General features: G+C 46.5%; 6 protein-coding genes across 6 annotated transcripts; 3 read left to right on the top strand and 3 right to left on the bottom strand.

Annotated features, from left to right (window-relative positions):
• Positions 1-508: 508 nt before the first annotated feature.
• Positions 509-2,435, bottom strand: T069G_06347 (cytochrome p450 domain-containing protein; the record flags this gene model as incomplete). Its single annotated transcript, XM_056173557.1, has 4 exons — positions 509-872; positions 933-1,243; positions 1,319-1,879; positions 1,935-2,435. The coding sequence occupies 4 exons, from the start codon at positions 2,433-2,435 to the stop codon at positions 509-511; spliced, it is 1,737 nt and encodes a 578-aa protein (XP_056027136.1).
• A 1,082-nt stretch (positions 2,436-3,517) lies between these two features.
• Positions 3,518-5,290, top strand: T069G_06346 (alpha/beta hydrolase fold domain-containing protein; the record flags this gene model as incomplete). The annotated part of the gene is made up of 1 exon (XM_056173556.1): positions 3,518-5,290. The coding sequence occupies one exon, from the start codon at positions 3,518-3,520 to the stop codon at positions 5,288-5,290; it is 1,773 nt and encodes a 590-aa protein (XP_056027135.1).
• Positions 5,291-5,907: 617 nt separating this feature from the next.
• On the top strand, positions 5,908-6,874 carry T069G_06345 (enoyl-(Acyl carrier protein) reductase domain-containing protein; the record flags this gene model as incomplete). The annotated part of the gene is made up of 4 exons (XM_056173555.1): positions 5,908-6,202; positions 6,267-6,520; positions 6,571-6,601; positions 6,657-6,874. The coding sequence occupies 4 exons, from the start codon at positions 5,908-5,910 to the stop codon at positions 6,872-6,874; spliced, it is 798 nt and encodes a 265-aa protein (XP_056027134.1).
• A 296-nt stretch (positions 6,875-7,170) lies between these two features.
• Positions 7,171-8,453, bottom strand: T069G_06344 (alpha/beta hydrolase fold domain-containing protein; the record flags this gene model as incomplete). The annotated part of the gene is made up of 3 exons (XM_056173554.1): positions 7,171-7,796; positions 7,857-8,167; positions 8,230-8,453. The coding sequence occupies 3 exons, from the start codon at positions 8,451-8,453 to the stop codon at positions 7,171-7,173; spliced, it is 1,161 nt and encodes a 386-aa protein (XP_056027133.1).
• A 732-nt stretch (positions 8,454-9,185) lies between these two features.
• T069G_06343 (alpha-L-arabinofuranosidase b, catalytic domain-containing protein) lies at positions 9,186-10,685 on the bottom strand (the record flags this gene model as incomplete). Its single annotated transcript, XM_056173553.1, has 1 exon — positions 9,186-10,685. The coding sequence occupies one exon, from the start codon at positions 10,683-10,685 to the stop codon at positions 9,186-9,188; it is 1,500 nt and encodes a 499-aa protein (XP_056027132.1).
• A 2,006-nt stretch (positions 10,686-12,691) lies between these two features.
• On the top strand, positions 12,692-14,577 carry T069G_06342 (peptidase family m20/M25/M40 domain-containing protein; the record flags this gene model as incomplete). Its single annotated transcript, XM_056173552.1, has 4 exons — positions 12,692-13,077; positions 13,145-14,265; positions 14,314-14,358; positions 14,423-14,577. The coding sequence occupies 4 exons, from the start codon at positions 12,692-12,694 to the stop codon at positions 14,575-14,577; spliced, it is 1,707 nt and encodes a 568-aa protein (XP_056027131.1).
• Between the last annotated feature and the right edge of the window lie 1,541 nt (positions 14,578-16,118).

Below are 16,118 nucleotides of genomic sequence, written 5' to 3'. Positions count from 1 at the left end.
TCAGAGGCATTGGACTCTACACACAGCCGTGGAGAGGAAGAGAGGCTGGAATTATTAGAAGAGGTTGAGAACCGAATCGACGACTGTATAACGGATATGAGGATTGAATCTCAAGACATAATTGAAGACCTTAAAGACGAGGTTGATGCAACGTTGGAACGACTGGATAATGAGGCGAGCGAGAGGATAGAACGTTTGGAAACCGATATTGAAGAGAATACAACAAAGGTCGTAGAGAAATGCTTGAAAAAGAAATTAACGAATGCCAGCTTGCGAATCGATGGCTCCGTATTTTTAGACCTCTAGGTACCTTAATTAATTCAGAGCCTCTTTACTACGCAAATGACTTGCTTGGCTTGCCCGAGTCGCCCTCATGTGCAATAGACTGCTGCCATTAGTTGTTCACCCATAGCTACCTAGGTACTCTAGCTATCCCTCCATCAATCTGTGCCAGGCATACTGAGAAACACATAACATTCGACATTAAGATAGGCTCTGGTTATATAGCCTATAACAGCTGCTTCAATCTCACGTAGCATTGTTTTGGCACAACAGTCGCTGCGTCAATGCCTTCGTAAGAGCTGAGTTCCGCAGGGCAAGACTGAAATTCGAAATTCCATACCAACATGGTCATCACAATTCGCAGTTCCATGTATGCTAGTTTCTTTCCAAAACAGCCTCGGGGTCCACCACCAAATGTTAGAAAAGGCCCAGAATTGGCGTTATATTCGATTCCTTCGAATTCTGTGTCCCCTTCACCGTCAGATTTGGCTCCCGGTGTTCGTTGCAGCCACCTTTCCGGACGGAAGAGACTTATATCCTCGGTATTCCATTCTCCCACACGGTCCTTTGAGCTTTGTGACGTCTCCGACCTGACAGCCTCAGGAATGTTAAATCCAGCTTCCAATTGTCCCCCGGGCCCATGGTTATACATCATAATACTGGTGCCTTTGGGAACTAGATGACCAAGTATTGTGACATCGGTCAAGGCCTCACGTAAAATGGTGGGGATAGTTTTTGTCATTCGCAAACACTCCTCTAGGAAGGCGTCGAGGAAAGGTGCTGGCTTTTCGATAATCTCCATCACAGTTGGCTGGCGTTTTTCAGCATGAGCTTCTGCAAAGGCCGTCCGTAATTGACGACGAAGCTTGGCTTGGGCATTCTGATTATCAGCCAAGAATTTCGTGATCCACGAGAGCGTTGTGGACGAGGTGTCATGTCCGGTAGCTACGTAACCGAATAACTGCATCATATTGAGTTAGCATTACCCGTTCCGAGATTGGCCTCCCTTCACATAGGATAAAGCACTTAATATTACCTCATCTCTCATCCTAGGCGCGTTGATGTTTGGCTTTCTCCCTTCCTTCTTCGCGTAGCCAAATTCCCTTAGGAGTATCATGTCCATCGCACATCGCATGCGATTCTCTTGCGTGTTCTCCGACGTCAGTCTCTGAACACCCTTGTTGATTTCATCTGTAATAAATGCCTCCTTCAGAGCAAAATCTCTGCGCCAAATTGTGTTTCTCAAAATCCAATGATGGAGGCGCGGGAATGGAGATTTGTATCCCACCACCACGGTTCCTGTCACCTTCATCAGAGCCGTACGGGATTCAGCTATAGGAGTGCGGTCATAGGTGACTGGATCATCTTTGGAGCCTGCTGATTTAATTTTAGATGGCTGGAGCTGTAAGAATTCATATTGCTTCTGAGTTGTTGATTGCTCCAGGGGAATACCGAAAGCAGCTGCAAGAATAATGTCAAGAGCAACATAGTGAAGGTCCTCGTATGCGGAAAATGGGCGTCCATTAGCTTGAGCAACTTTATATGACCACATATCAACCAGCACCGTGGCGATATCGTAAATGTGTACAGCAGAAACCTATGGTTGAAACTTAGTATGCACTATATACCGATGGAAGAAATAGCAATCTTACCTCATTGAGGAAAGCCGGTGTCATCAAATCCCGTACAAGCTCTTTATTTCCCTTGAATCGTGGATCTCGTGTCTGCATGGCAAGATGAAAGTTTGTTCCAATAGTTCCGAAGATGTCTGCATTTCTCTTGCTTCTATCAAAGTCTCGGTGTCGCTTTGACAAGATGTCATATGCTTCACGAAAGTCCGTTAAAAGCACAAACGGCTTGGGGTATGGGAACATGAAGACTTGAGAAATAGAGGTATTCAGCTTCGTATTATGATCATGAAAGAAACGCCTGAAATCCCCTGCTTTCTGGTACCGCCGGATTTCCAGTGAGTCGCCAATCAGTCGTCCTGCCGACTGTTTATTGTAAGGGATGTTGCCTGGAATAGGCTTTGGGAAATGTCGGATATAGAGTCGGTAGAGAAGGACGCATATGCCAACTAGAACAATGGGCAGAGATGGTGAAATTCCCCATGAGCCAAAAAGCCCACCTCTGCTCGCTTCGGTCATGTTCATAGCGGAGTGTAACAAAGGTTCACTTAATTCTTGGACTCGATGAACTGATTAAGTAATGTCAATTATTTATAACAAAGCGTACTCTTCACATGTATTAATACCGCAAGAGTGGTCATATTGGCAAGATCATAGCTGCGACTGTACGGCCTCTTATATTATTTGCGACCTCGGTATGCGAACTAACTGATTCGGAAAGCATGTCTTTGTGGCTGAACTGTTAGGATGCCGAGTGATTATGTTCTCCATAAATCATGCCATTAAGGAGCACCTCATTCGCTCGTAAAGAGTGACATACTGATAGCTAAGATGTGAAAGACTCCCTTTTCTATAAGGGCTTACTCAGACCGAGAAGGATCCAAATCTTATTTATTGTGTAGTCTATCTATGGATGATATGGAGAGTTTTGCATAAGATTGCAATAAATGCAGTAGAGGATGATGTTTTATCATGGAACTTTATAAGATGAACGATTCTTATATCTTTACTGCATCGCGGTGTTGCTGCTTGCGTATTCGAGGGAGCATGGCGACATTTGAAGATGATTTCTGTGCTAAGCAAACCAGAGACCACATAATGAATATGTGCATACATGAGGAGAATACGACCACCATTCTAGATGAGTCTAGTGTAGTGGAGATGTGCGGATTGTCTGTTTCTGTATGCTAAAATTGCTAATCACTTCTCGTATCCGTCTTTTTTTTCTTCCTTTTGCAAACCCCTAGGGTAGGTAAATTTCAAGTGTCGTTGCCATCGAAGTTGGCGCAAGCTTTACAAGCTTCTTTTTGCAAACCCCTAGGGTAAGTAAATTCCAAGTCGGGCGTGTTGTCATTGAAGTTCGCGCAAGCTTTACAGGGGTTGAATATCGCAATGCCTGCCAAGGTATTACTGACGCGTTCTACTGCGGGGGACCGGCTCATCCTCCCGCCTTCAACCAACGTCCTTCAGCCGCGTAAACACGTACGTAGATTGGGGCACTGGTCATCCGCCAATACTTCTGAAAAGATCCCTCAAAGCCTGAGATAGGTGCTATTTGATGGTATCTCCTTCATCTCTCATGTCGTTTGTTTGTTGTTGCCTCGAAGATGCTTGCAGACTTGACAAGCGAAAAGCAACCCCTCACTGAGAAGGGTATATTGCCGATCGACTCAACCCCTCCGCAGCAATCTACAAAGAATCAGAGGATGACGCAGAAATGGCTTCTGTTAGCCACCATTCTTTCGATTCTGCTCGTTTGGGATCAATTAGCTCCGTATGAGTCCAACACAGCTCACAATTGTCAAGCTCCTCAACACGTCCGGACATACCCTGGGGAGCTCATTGAATGGACTTTGTGTGGAAATTTAGAGGGCAGCGATCTGGAATGCAGCTCAATCACCGTACCAATGGATCAATTCAACGAGGAAAACTCGGGCAACCGTACTTTTAGCATTCCCCTTGCACGATTACGCGGCTCCCAAAGGGCAACCAAGAATATCATTGTGAATCCAGGTGGCCCAGGAGGTAGCGGCATAAACTGGCTCTATCGGAGGGGAAAGGCGACACAGAAAATTGCCGGCGATAACTTTCACATTTTGTCATTTGACCCACGGGGCGTCAACAACTCCCGGCCACAAGCTACTTGCTTCTCGGATGATGAAACACGCAAAGCACGATCCATCTCGCTCTCTTATGATCCCCTTGCGGATGGCCCAAAGCTGCAACCTTGGACTAGCAACTTTGTTCAGGCGTGCTCCGATACAATGGGCGAGTATGGCCCATACATGAATACTCCGCAGACAGCTGCAGACATGAATAGCATTCTCGACGCAGTTGGCCAAGAGAATATGATCTACTGGGGTTTCAGTTATGGCAGCTTACTTGGACAAACTTACGCGACTCTGTTTCCAGAACGATCTGAGCGAGTTATTATTGACGGTGTTGTGAACCAATTCTATTGGTATACTGATCCCCTGGAAGGGGACTTTGAGGATACCGAAAGGGTCTTGGACGGGTTTTTCAACGAATGTGTAAAGGCTTCTGATGAATGCCCCTTGAATGCCTTTGGTCATACTAAAGAAGATTTGAAGAAAAACGTTACAAAATTTCTTCAGTCCCTGAAAGAAGACCCTATACCAGCCTACATCAATAATACGGCCTATGGACTGATAGATTACAGCACGATGTGGCTCCGTGGAATTTTCCCTGCCTTGTATAGACCGTCTTCTTGGTATATGCTTGCCGACACCATAGCACAACTCATGGCTGGGAATGCGACAGCTGCGCTGCTTGCTTTCGGCCTGGATAAAAATAGCTCGATGGTGATGGAGCATGGAATGATAATCCATAGCAACGACGGCGCTGCTGGAAAATCACACTGGCCAGAGAAAAAGTATGAGTTATTGGAAATGCTGCAGCCTATGTGGAATTCATCATCATTTGCCGTTACACAAATGGAAGAATTCTTTACCAAAGCACAGTGGCTGATCCCAAAGGAGCATTCATTTGCTCCACGCCAAGGCGTTGAAACCTTACACCCGCTACTCATACTCTCCACCACGTATGATCCCATTTGTCCTCTTCGCTCTGCAAAGGTGGCAAGGGAATCATTTGTAGGCTCGCGCCTAATCGAGATCGAGGGATACGGCCATTGCTCTTCCGCAATGCCGTCTTCGTGCCTTGTGCCACACCTGCGTGCGTTCCTTAACAATGGCACTATGCCAGAGAGAGATGTGAAATGCGGTGTTGACGGACCATATTTTATAACTCCAGATCAAAAGGAAGAAATTCTGGCCGGCCGATTGGAATCCGAAGAAGGTGAACTTCTTGCCGCTCAGTATGAACTTGCAGGTCCGGGAGAATTGGCGAATTGGCTGTAAATAAGTATAGTAGTATTTAATCCACAGAGGACACATTCCTCTATTGACGAAATTTTAATGTCCCCAAAGGAGTTCTCCGAAATATAGAATGTAAAAAGAGTTACCTTAAATATTCCGTAATTTACTGTGCGATTTTTTACTATCATATTAACTCCGTCCGTAGCGACGATCTCACTACTCGAGCACACAAAGGTGCTACGAAAAGGGAAATGTTTGCTGACGTAATTTTCAATAGTTTGCTCGCCGATACCATCTTATCTCCGCAAAGCCAGGAAATATTGATTGCGGGAGACATGGTGGAACTGGCATAGCTTCTTTAATTGGATAGACCAACAAAGCAAGTCGATCATGTATGTAAATGTTGTGAATGACACGGTATCATCCAAAGAAAATGTCAATAAAACGGAATTAGACGGACATAAATGCTTCATTCAGAGTTATTTTCTGCCTGAGTAGATGGTTGATGTGAATGTTAAGTTGCTGGCAGAGCACCCAGATGCTGGCACAGGTAACCCAGAGTCCACGTATATAAGAAGTGATTCCTACGACAAAGTGTTCCAAGTCTAACATAGTCTCATCCTCACAAACAAAAGCTATCAAGTATTCGAAAATTTACAATGTCTTTACTGCAATTGCCACTTGCCGGCAAGACGGCTCTGGTGACTGGTGGTATCAGGGGAATTGGGCGAGGCATTTCCCTGGAACTTGCTCGCCGAGGTGCCAACGTTGCTATGGTATATGCTAACCCGAGCCGTGCTGAGACCGCAAAGGAAGCAGTTAAAGAAGTCGCTTCGCTTAATTCTGGCGCAAAGGCAGTCAGCATTCAGGCAGACCTGAAGATATCCAGCAACTACCAAAAAATCATCGACGAAGCTCTGAAAGAGTTGGGTGTTCAAAACATTGACATTGTTGGTACGTTGATTATCCAAAAGTTGTGAATTGCATTTCATGTTGTCGGGAATTAATACAACGACAGTTCACAATGCGGCTTACGCCGCGCCCATATCAACCGAAGTCACAACGGAAGCGATTTACGACGATACGATGGCGACAAACGTACGAGCCCCATTTTTCCTCACGCAAAAGCTGCTCCCGTATATACCACGTGGAGGCCGTATTATCCTTATCTCGTCCATTGCAGCTAGACGGTTTTCGTTTGGAATGAACCAGACTGCCTATGCCATTAGCAAGGCAGCGGTCGAGGCGTTAGCTAGAAATTGGGCTGTTGAGGTGAGTCCGATAAATCTTGCTAGCTTATGGCATTCTAACTGGAATCTTAGTTTGGCCAATCCCGCGGTATTACTGTCAATGGTAAGTTTACCATCTTTCATCCTATTTACCTGGAATGTATCGCTCACTCATGCAGCACTATCGGTCGGGTTTGTTGAAACAGAATTGGTGCAAAGCCTGTCCCCTGAGGCCCTGGAAGCCTATCGCAAAGAAAACGCCCGTGTGACTGCGGCTGCCCCAAGGAGCGGCACGCCGGATGATATTGCCCAGATCGTGGCCTTCATTGCTGACGAAGGGTCTCGCTGGGTGACTGGAAGTACCATTTCAGCCAATGGCGGGAAATGGCCAATTTAGTCAAGATCACGCACGTTACAGTCTACACTTCGCCCATCTTTTGCTGTATCTATAGCGACATAGAATGGATACTTGTTGTATATTTAGATTGCCTATTGCTGCTAAGTCTTGTGATTTAAGAGGAGAAGTTTGGACCGTCCAATATACAATCATATACACCCACGTTTCACCACGATGGTCTTTCAATCATCCATAGTAAAGCTGATATTAAACAATTTCTTTTTCGCATGCAATCCAATCTGGTCTGCAAATCACTTCTCTGTCAAGCATCCAAAGAGCGTGAAAATGCCCATGTGCTACAATCTCCAAACTCGTTCTCGTAACCATGTTCCCAGCTCTCTCATGTATGCCTCAGTCTTTACCTCTGCATCCCGGATATCCTCTCGATGAGTATCCATCTCGCGGTAAAAGCGATTATCAAATCCATGCAAAACGTCAGGGACAAGCAACCACTTGACGCCGCCGCCCTGCCAATGCTCTTCAAATGCAAACCGCTCATCGGCGACTCCCTCTCCAAGCCCGCGCAGGGGGTTGCCAGAATGAACTTGCTCTTGTCCAACAATTCGCCACTGGGTCTCTCTGCTCCCAGGATCTGGTGTTCCGTGGTCAACTCCGGCACCTTCACGCGACAGCCGACATGCCAAGCGCCAGGCTTCGTGCGCAAGAAAGTCGAGCTCAGCGCCAACCAAGCACACATGAGCGGGGAGCATCGACAGGTCTGCATATCCAGGGCTTAGGAGCGGATTACACAGATCTACACCGTATGGAACGTATCCCCAACACAGAGCCGGCATGACAGGGCCAAGACTGTCTTTGCCACCGCGCTTTGACGGCTTCAAGGCTGGCTTGTAATATCGGTTCTCCAGTTTTCCCTCCGTTGTGATTGATAAGTCGAGAACACCGGCGACGCACATGACAGCAGCTGGCGCAAGGGAATGATTGTGTATTGAGGGTAGTTGGCTGACTGCGAGCGCGAGGTTGCCTCCAGAGGCAAAACCGAGGATAGCAACGCGGTTCGTAGTATAGTGAGATGAGCGATCAATGGGGATGGTTTCATCAGCTAGGGCGGCAAGCATCAAGGCTTCAATGTCATGAACTGGTCCTGGAAACGGGGTCCTCGGTGCCTTGGAATGATCAAGTCCAATAACAATAGTAGATTGAGTATGAGCGAAGGCGCGATTCCACTCATCGTGCTCCTTATTGTAACCCATAAACCATCCACCTCCAACTATAACAAATAGAACAGGATGGACATGGAGCGACGACGCATCGTGGGAAGCTGGGAGGAAGATCCTGAGCGCAATCCATCGATTATAAGAGAGCGTTCACTGTGTAATATAATGGGTTTCACTGACCGAACTGGTAGATGAGGCCGGCATTGATACGTCTTGATAAGGTCAGGCCTAACATTTGGAGGCCAAATAACCTCTTTTAGCCCTTGAAGCCCTCGTGATAAAGCGGCAAGGCTTTTGCCAGCATAGAGAATCATCGAATACAATATCTTTGCCGTCAGAGGCGGTGGCTTGTGCAGCACTGCTGGTGCACCGCTGCGCACTGATTCAGGAGTTTCGCTGCTCATCTTCATAGATGAACAAGCCGTTACGAAATCTTTGCGAATAGTAGCCTAGTTCGATGGAAAAATGGCAGAGCAGATATATCGGGCTAGTAGAGTGTATCAACGCCCCAATCATTTCAACATAATGCCGCTTAGGAATGATTATTTGCTGCTCTACGCATGATGAGACAAATTAAATGGATTGCTATGAATATGAATAGGCTTTTGAAGGATCTTGTTCAAAGTCTGACAGGCGAGGTCTGATTACGTGATCTGGCCGCTCATGACTCTAAAAGCTGTATAGCACGCGGGCTGAGCTTCTACAAGTTGCGTAATAGGTTGTAGGCTAAACAAGACATACATTTTCATCGAATGTGAATTTGCTCTGGTTGGACTTTAGTTTCACTGTGGAATCGATTCTCAGCACATCATATCTACTGACTCCAAATTGGACTGCATCGGGAGGGCATCAAAGCCACCAAACTTGGATAGAAGGACTTGTGACATATAAGTGCTTAATCCTCCTTCATTGAATGACACGGTGTTTCATGTAAGTTGGTTCAAACTATGCACGTATATTGATTTGATTGGCTAAAAGCAATGTTAACCATCCTGCTGCTAGTATGTCTGGATCCCTGCTCGAGGATCTAGATCTACATCTGTAGTTCGCTGACAGAAGATCCACAACCTTGCTTTACATAGGCAAAGAAGATCGGAGATAGGTTACATCAAAGGATCCATCATGCATTCCTCCGTTTAAGCAAAACTGGCACTGATTACAAAACTCACGTCATCATTAAACGAGCCGGTAGCGTCGAACGTGTGAACACCACCATTGCTGGCAACGTAAAGAACGTTGTCGTAATGACGGAAGTAACGGGTTGGGTATCCCCAAGCTCGGAGTGAGTTACCCTGGCCATTGAGGCCGGCCTGTGGGCAAAAGGTTGCGTCTTCAGCAAACTGTTTGCTACCATCATTGGCATTGAGCAAGAGTACAAAGTTGTTGTGACGAATGTAGCTGCCGGGAGTGTCCTTGGACTCAAACGAGAAGCAGCCGCTGTTGCCCAGGCCAGCTCGGACAGTCCAGCTGGCCTGCTGTTTCAAAGCGGTAGCACTAGACGATGAAACGACCTGGGTATTGACTGTAGAGCCAGAATGTGTAATATATCGCGTGGTACAGCAGGCTGTGGTGGCGCGTAGCGAGACTGAAGAACCAGTAGTGAGCGCTGGTCCACTAGTCAGCGATGTGACAGCGTATTTGGCGGCTACAATATTGGCTTGTACTGAATTCTCAGTTGCATCAGAAGGATAACCAGAGGTCATGACGCCCTCATAAAAGGTACCTTGAGCACCATTACTGTTGTCGCCGCCGATGCCGAGAATAATGGCACCTTCTTTGCTCATCGGGTTGTAGCCAGATGCTGATGGGCGTGCGCCGTTGTAAAATGTTGACAACGAGCCAGATGCAGAGTTACCGCCGCGGATTGCCCATTGGTTTGGCTGCCCCTTGACGGCTGCAGTGACGAATCGGTAGGAGATTGACGGATCTCCGGCGTTGTTGTGGACAGCAGATCCAGAGAACAGGCCGTTCTCAAGATCCGCCATTATCCAAGGGCCATTGCCAGAGCCGGTGCCCCAGACGGTGCTGTCACCATAATAAATGGCTTCCATGTGGCCATTGCCCGTATCACGACTGCTTGTCTCGGCATTGCCATAGTCAAAGCAGCAGGCACCGTTGTAGTGGGTTCCGTCGAGAACTGCGTACATGCCTTCTGCAGCGTCGCCTTTAGCTGTGCCACTGGCGGCGTTATTGCGATAGCCAGTGCCAGGGGAGATGAAGACTCCGTACGCTTTCTGACCATTGAGCGTCACTGGCGCGCCAATTGCGCTGGCGAGGTTATCGTAGCCATTGGACTCTGGGCCATTGAAGCCACCAGGAGGGGCCTGGGTAAGGTGGTTTCCACGGCCCGACTGGTCGTATATAATTGTGATAAGGCATGTTGTGCCAGCACAGAAAGAGTCTTGGGCGGCAGCATTGGCAACACCGCTAGAAAGTGGTGATATGGTGGTTGTAGCGCCATCAGATCCTCGCTTGACCTGATACAGCGGCCCAGTATAAGCGCTGTATAGGGCACGAGTAGTGCTATGAGCGGCAACACAAGGTGTGCCGCCCGAGGAATAAATGTCACAGGGCCCAGCAGTGACCAGGGAACTTGTGGCAACAAGCCCCAGAGCCTTACTGACACGTGAATGCATGGCTGATAGTTTTAGATGGGAGGAAGACGAGATAGTCAACAACGCCGCACTTATAAGTGCTTTGAAGGGTTCTTCAACAAGAGGATTAAATAGCCACCTAAACGGAATGGATATGCTGTAGAGATCACCTTCAGAGTTGTGTGGTAAAAAGCTGGCCTTTTATATTTTTTTTCAGTGTCTATTTACAATGTCTTCTTCCACATTCATTGGTGCTGCTGAACCAGCAAGAACCTCCTCAAATACCACGGATTAGCTGCATATTATTTACTAATTTTCTTTACTATTCTGCAAGTCACAACCAAAACAGCCTATATAACCTTGTCAAAATACTACTTTTCATCTCCAATGTTGCATGAACAGGGCCTTGTGACGCACGTAAAGTTGGTCTTCACAAGTATCAGAGGTGGAACAACACACTCCGCTAACCTAGGGGTGGGTATTTCGGTATACTTTACCCCAGGTTTGGAGTTTTGGCTATGCGCACCAATCAGAAGCATGCAAACCGACGATGAGAATTAAAGATACAAGGTAAAATATAAAATCTCTGAATATTTCATTTAAAAGGCAATAATTTCTATGTCCGCTATTTCATTACTCTTGGCACTACTACTCATCCAGCGGTTGTCAGGAAAAGTGAGTTCTTGCAGCCACTTTACGAGGATCCACCTCACCTCCTCCTTGTTTCCATTCTGAGCACTAATATACTAGAACAGTTTAAAGCAAGTAACCTTCAACCGTCGCGTATGCAAATGGAGTTTCGCGATTTGCACCAATAGAACTCATTTGTAGTCATTGACGTTCTCTTGGTGTTTCCCTGGCCATCGTTTGTTCTTAAGGAGGCATCTTGTAATGCGCCAGACAAGCATTCGACCTCAGTAGATCTATTATCCCTACACGCCACGAAATTGTTTCATAACATTGAAACTCAGCTGCTGTACTTTACTCTCACATGAGGCAAAGCATTCAATGAGGTATCGAAATTTGCCAACTACAAATACATCCATTAGTTGTCTCATGGATCAAGAAGCCTTCATCCCAGAATATGTACGGGCTGATATTCTTTGACCATTGATGGGCTGCTGCAACTCTTTAGAGAGTCTGGATAAAGCCATCTCATAGAGTAAAAGCTGGACAGTTCTGCATTTCAGACGTGATGTCCTGGAAATTTAAATACAAAATGACATGTACTGCAGTTGTAGAACGCCCTGTGTCCTTTAACACATCTCTAATCCTTCCTTCTCGAGGCTAAGTTCGCATATACTGGTGGAAACACGTTGTGCCTCTACTATAGACTACTGTTCACTTTAATACCCACTTCCTTACGTTGCTGATTCTTGTATTTGCTCTCTAAGTACCGTCGAGCTTGGCATTACGGCTACCCTTTCAGGTTCGAGAGAGAAGCGAAGTGTGACTGGTGGACAAGTTCAATGCTTGTGACGTGTACGAAGCACAGACTGCCTTGTATCACGTAAAATGCATGATTCGGAACATATGGTGACGTATAATGAAATGATTCGCTCTTTCTTCCGATCGGTGAAGCAAACAGTGGAATTTGTCCTGCAAGAAATCCACTTTGATGTCTCCCTTTGTGTTCATTTCTGCCCGAGCATTCGTTCACAGATACCTGTTGTGCACGGATATTAAACTCACCAGTGCGGCCCGATCTGCACTTCGCTGATTTTTATTCCACTTCTCGTGGATTCATTCGCTATGATCTCTTCTCCACCCTGTGTACCCTCGGGATACAAAGTCCCCCTGCATATTAACAGGCCGCCTCGTACGTCAAACATGGAATTCTTGTTTGTAGAAATGGCCTGAGACTTAGCATGGAGCATCACATGTGTTTCGGGAGAGTCCGTCATGTCATGGTTGCATTTTCCCCACATGTACAAACCAGTTATGGTACGTCTTGGAGCTCTATAAAGTGAGGGTGGAATGCCCGTTCAAAGATTCTTCGGTCCATACCAATTTATGTCTTCCACCTGCTATAAGCCTGATTCTTTACAATGATGAATACAAAGAAAGTGCTGCTTGCCGGCACTTTCCTCTCTGCATCTGCATTTGAGTTCTGGCCCGCGAGTTCTGTAGCCAGACTTGCCAATCAACTACCTCTTGGTTTTGGTGACCGCAGTGCTGCTACCTTTCCCAAGGCTGAGCAAGCTCGGTTTAAATGTAACTTGGCTGATCCTCTTGATCCTTCGGATGACGGGCTCTATAGTTCTCATGATTTGTTTTCAAGCCAAGAAGCGCTTGAAACACTGGTTGAGCGTCATCAGCCCCTTGTCCAAGTTGATTCGATTTGTTATGACGATCTCGGAGACTTCGACACGGACGATCGATGGAAGCCATTTGATGAGATCCCAAAAGTGCTAGAGAAGCATTACCCATTGATGTGAGTCTTATTAGTTGTCTCACTGTATTCATCAAAATCCGCCAAACAGATGCTGAGACTATCATAGCAATGATAGAGCATGGGTAGAAACCATTAACAGATTCGGTCTCGTGTATACAATCGAGGGCACGGATACCTCATTAGCACCTATTCTCCTAACAGCCCATCAGGATGTCGTGCCGGTAGAGAACGCAACGTTAGCAGATTGGGATCATCCGCCGTTTGATGCTTTTTACGACAAGAAGAGTGGATATCTCTATGGCCGCGGGGCTTCAGATGATAAATCAGCCATTACAGCCCTCATGTCAGCAATGGAATCGCTTCTCTCACAAGAAAACTACGAGCCCCGTCGCACAGTCATTTTTGCATTCGGCTTCGATGAAGAATGCTCGGGCTTTCGCGGTGCAGCATCGATAGCTAAGCATCTTGAAGAGCGTTATGGTAAAGATGGAATCGCCGTCATTCTTGATGAAGGTGGTGCAGGGCTTCAGAAAGTTGGCGATGTGCTCTACGCTTTGCCTGCCGTCTACGAGAAAGGGTACCTCGACGTGTGGTTCGATCTCGAAGTCATTGGAGGCCACAGTTCGACACCAACTCCGCACACCTCTATTGGTATGATGTCAGAAATTGTCACATCATTGGAATCAAGCCCTTTTATACCAAAGATTATTCCAGATGGGCCGATCCACCAGGGCCTTATTTGCTTCACGCGATACTCACCGTACGCTCTACCTGCACTAACCGGGTATATCAATTGGGGCCTGCTTGACAATGCTGCCAAGCTGTTGGCGCAAACACAGCGAGAGACGCAATACTTTATCCAAACATCACAAGCCGTGAATTGGATTGCAGGTGGCCAAAAGATCAATTCGTTGCCCGAGTTTACTACTCTGGGCGTGAATCATCGGTATGCTCCCCAGGATAGTATTGGCAGCATTCAACACCGCATAGTAGGTCTAGTTCAAAAAGTGGTTCACAAGTATAATCTCACTCTACATGCCTTTGAAGGAGACGAGGACTACGATGCCTATCTTGATTCCATTGGACAGACACGTGCAGGTAGAGGCAACGAAGTCAACGCGACCTGGGAGCCTATCTATAACGGAAAATTGGTTCTCGAAGGAAGAAAGAGATCCTATGTAACACCCCAGTCTCCAACGAAGGGAGCTGTGTGGGATGTTTTTGCTGGTACGGTTCGCTACACATATGCAGATGAAGCTAGGGTTGTTGTTCCAGCTCCAGGGGCAATGACTGGCAACACTGACACTCGCCACTATCTAGGTAAGTTTTGATGAGTGCATATAATATCTCCACGTTGTAATACTGACTCTACGTACTATTACAGATCTATCCAAGAACATTTATAGGTGGAGTCCCGGAAGCCTGAAATCTTTCGGTAACATCCATGGCGTTAATGAAAAGCTCTTAATGAGCGAGCATGTGAATATGGTAAAGTTTTACTATGACTTTATCCGCAACTTCGATCAGGCAGATATCTAACGCAAGCCGCCTGATAAAACAAAATCTGAGTGGCATTAAGCCAGAAAGGTACCTGTTGTTTGAGGAGGATAGGAGTCTGGTGCTTGACTGCAGCCTATAATACTCTATAGAGTAACAATCTCATAGTTCTGCACGAATAGACATTGCGTTAACTATCCAATAATCCTGTAATTCAAAACTTGATTGCTATAAAGTGACTCTTATCCTCCTTGTTGTGGATTCTTCGCATATTTACTGTTTAATCTGAGCTTGGGTCCATAGAACCAGAACAGTAACGGCGCAGGGCTAAGAATAGCCGCAACACAACCCAAGAGTGTCATTGTCCAATGGACACCAATGGCCGTGTACATTGGGCGCGTAGCCATTACCATTCCACCTGCAGCCAAGTACCGTACGGATGTAACACTCGCAAGAGCGATAGCTGAATGATCACCGTAGCTATCTATTATGTATTCATAACTGCTCACATAAAATGCAGTTAAGACAATACCGAATACCAAACAAGCACACAACCCGCACCATATAGGAATTTGAGGGTAGTTGGTCCATCCGAGCCAGAAAAGACATAGGGGCAACATGGGCGACGTAACGATCGCAGGCCATAGTCGAAACTCGGGTTCAACGGCTGCTCCATGCACATGTTCTGTAACTCTGCGAGCCCAGCTGTATAAGCCTGGTGCGCTGAATGTGAAAAGCGTCGACCCTACTGCAATAGAGGCGAAGCAACTACCGGTAAGGCCAGTAGAGAGCCCATATGTGTCCTTGAAGATGAAATCGAATCCCGACAGGGAAGTGAAAAGAAGCGTGTATAAGAGTAGAAGGTAGAAGCCTAGTACTGTTACAATAATTTCTGTTCGGAAAAATGTGATACCAAGTGTAACATTGTGTTTTAGGCGCCCCAGGAAATTTGCTGATGTAGCGTGCTCGGAGGTAAACCTATTATCGCCAGTCAAACGCCGGTATTCTTTCGCCCTCCAATCCAAAAGCAGCGGCATGTATGTTTCCGGAAGAAACAGAAGTGCAAATGAGAACGCGACACCGGAGATTATTAAAGTGATCCAATCGGGCCAATGCCAACCCAATCTAGGACTAGAAACGAGCCAACCACTTGCTACCGGTGCAGTAACAGGGCCTGTCTCAGAATCGTCAGCATCATCAACATCTATGGGTGGCATTGTAGAGGAATCATGCCGCTCACCTATTACATTAACCCAAGCTATAATTGGAAAGACAAAGGCTCTCTTGACATCTCTGAACTGATCCCTGACACTGGATCCATTGATGGACAAGGTAGCGCTGGCGAACAAGCCAACAAAATAACGGCAGGTAATACGTCCACCAAATGTGGTTGCTTTCGCGGATCCCAAGACGAAAAATAGGTAGCAAAACGTAGCCAATAAATATACAGGATTTCTTCCAACTGTCTCGGACAATGGTCCCGCAAATGGAGCGCCCGTTCCAACTCCAAACAGATACATCGCGGTATCTAAATTTTCAGTAGTCTGGCTCACATGAAACGTTGAACTTGCTACTGAATTCTC

Source organism: Trichoderma breve, chromosome 4, assembly GCF_028502605.1.
Source record: "Trichoderma breve strain T069 chromosome 4, whole genome shotgun sequence".
Lineage (NCBI taxonomy): Eukaryota > Fungi > Ascomycota > Sordariomycetes > Hypocreales > Hypocreaceae > Trichoderma > Trichoderma breve.
The sequence above is the reverse complement of the archived record's forward strand: the minus strand, read 5'-3'. Positions and strand labels throughout refer to the sequence as shown.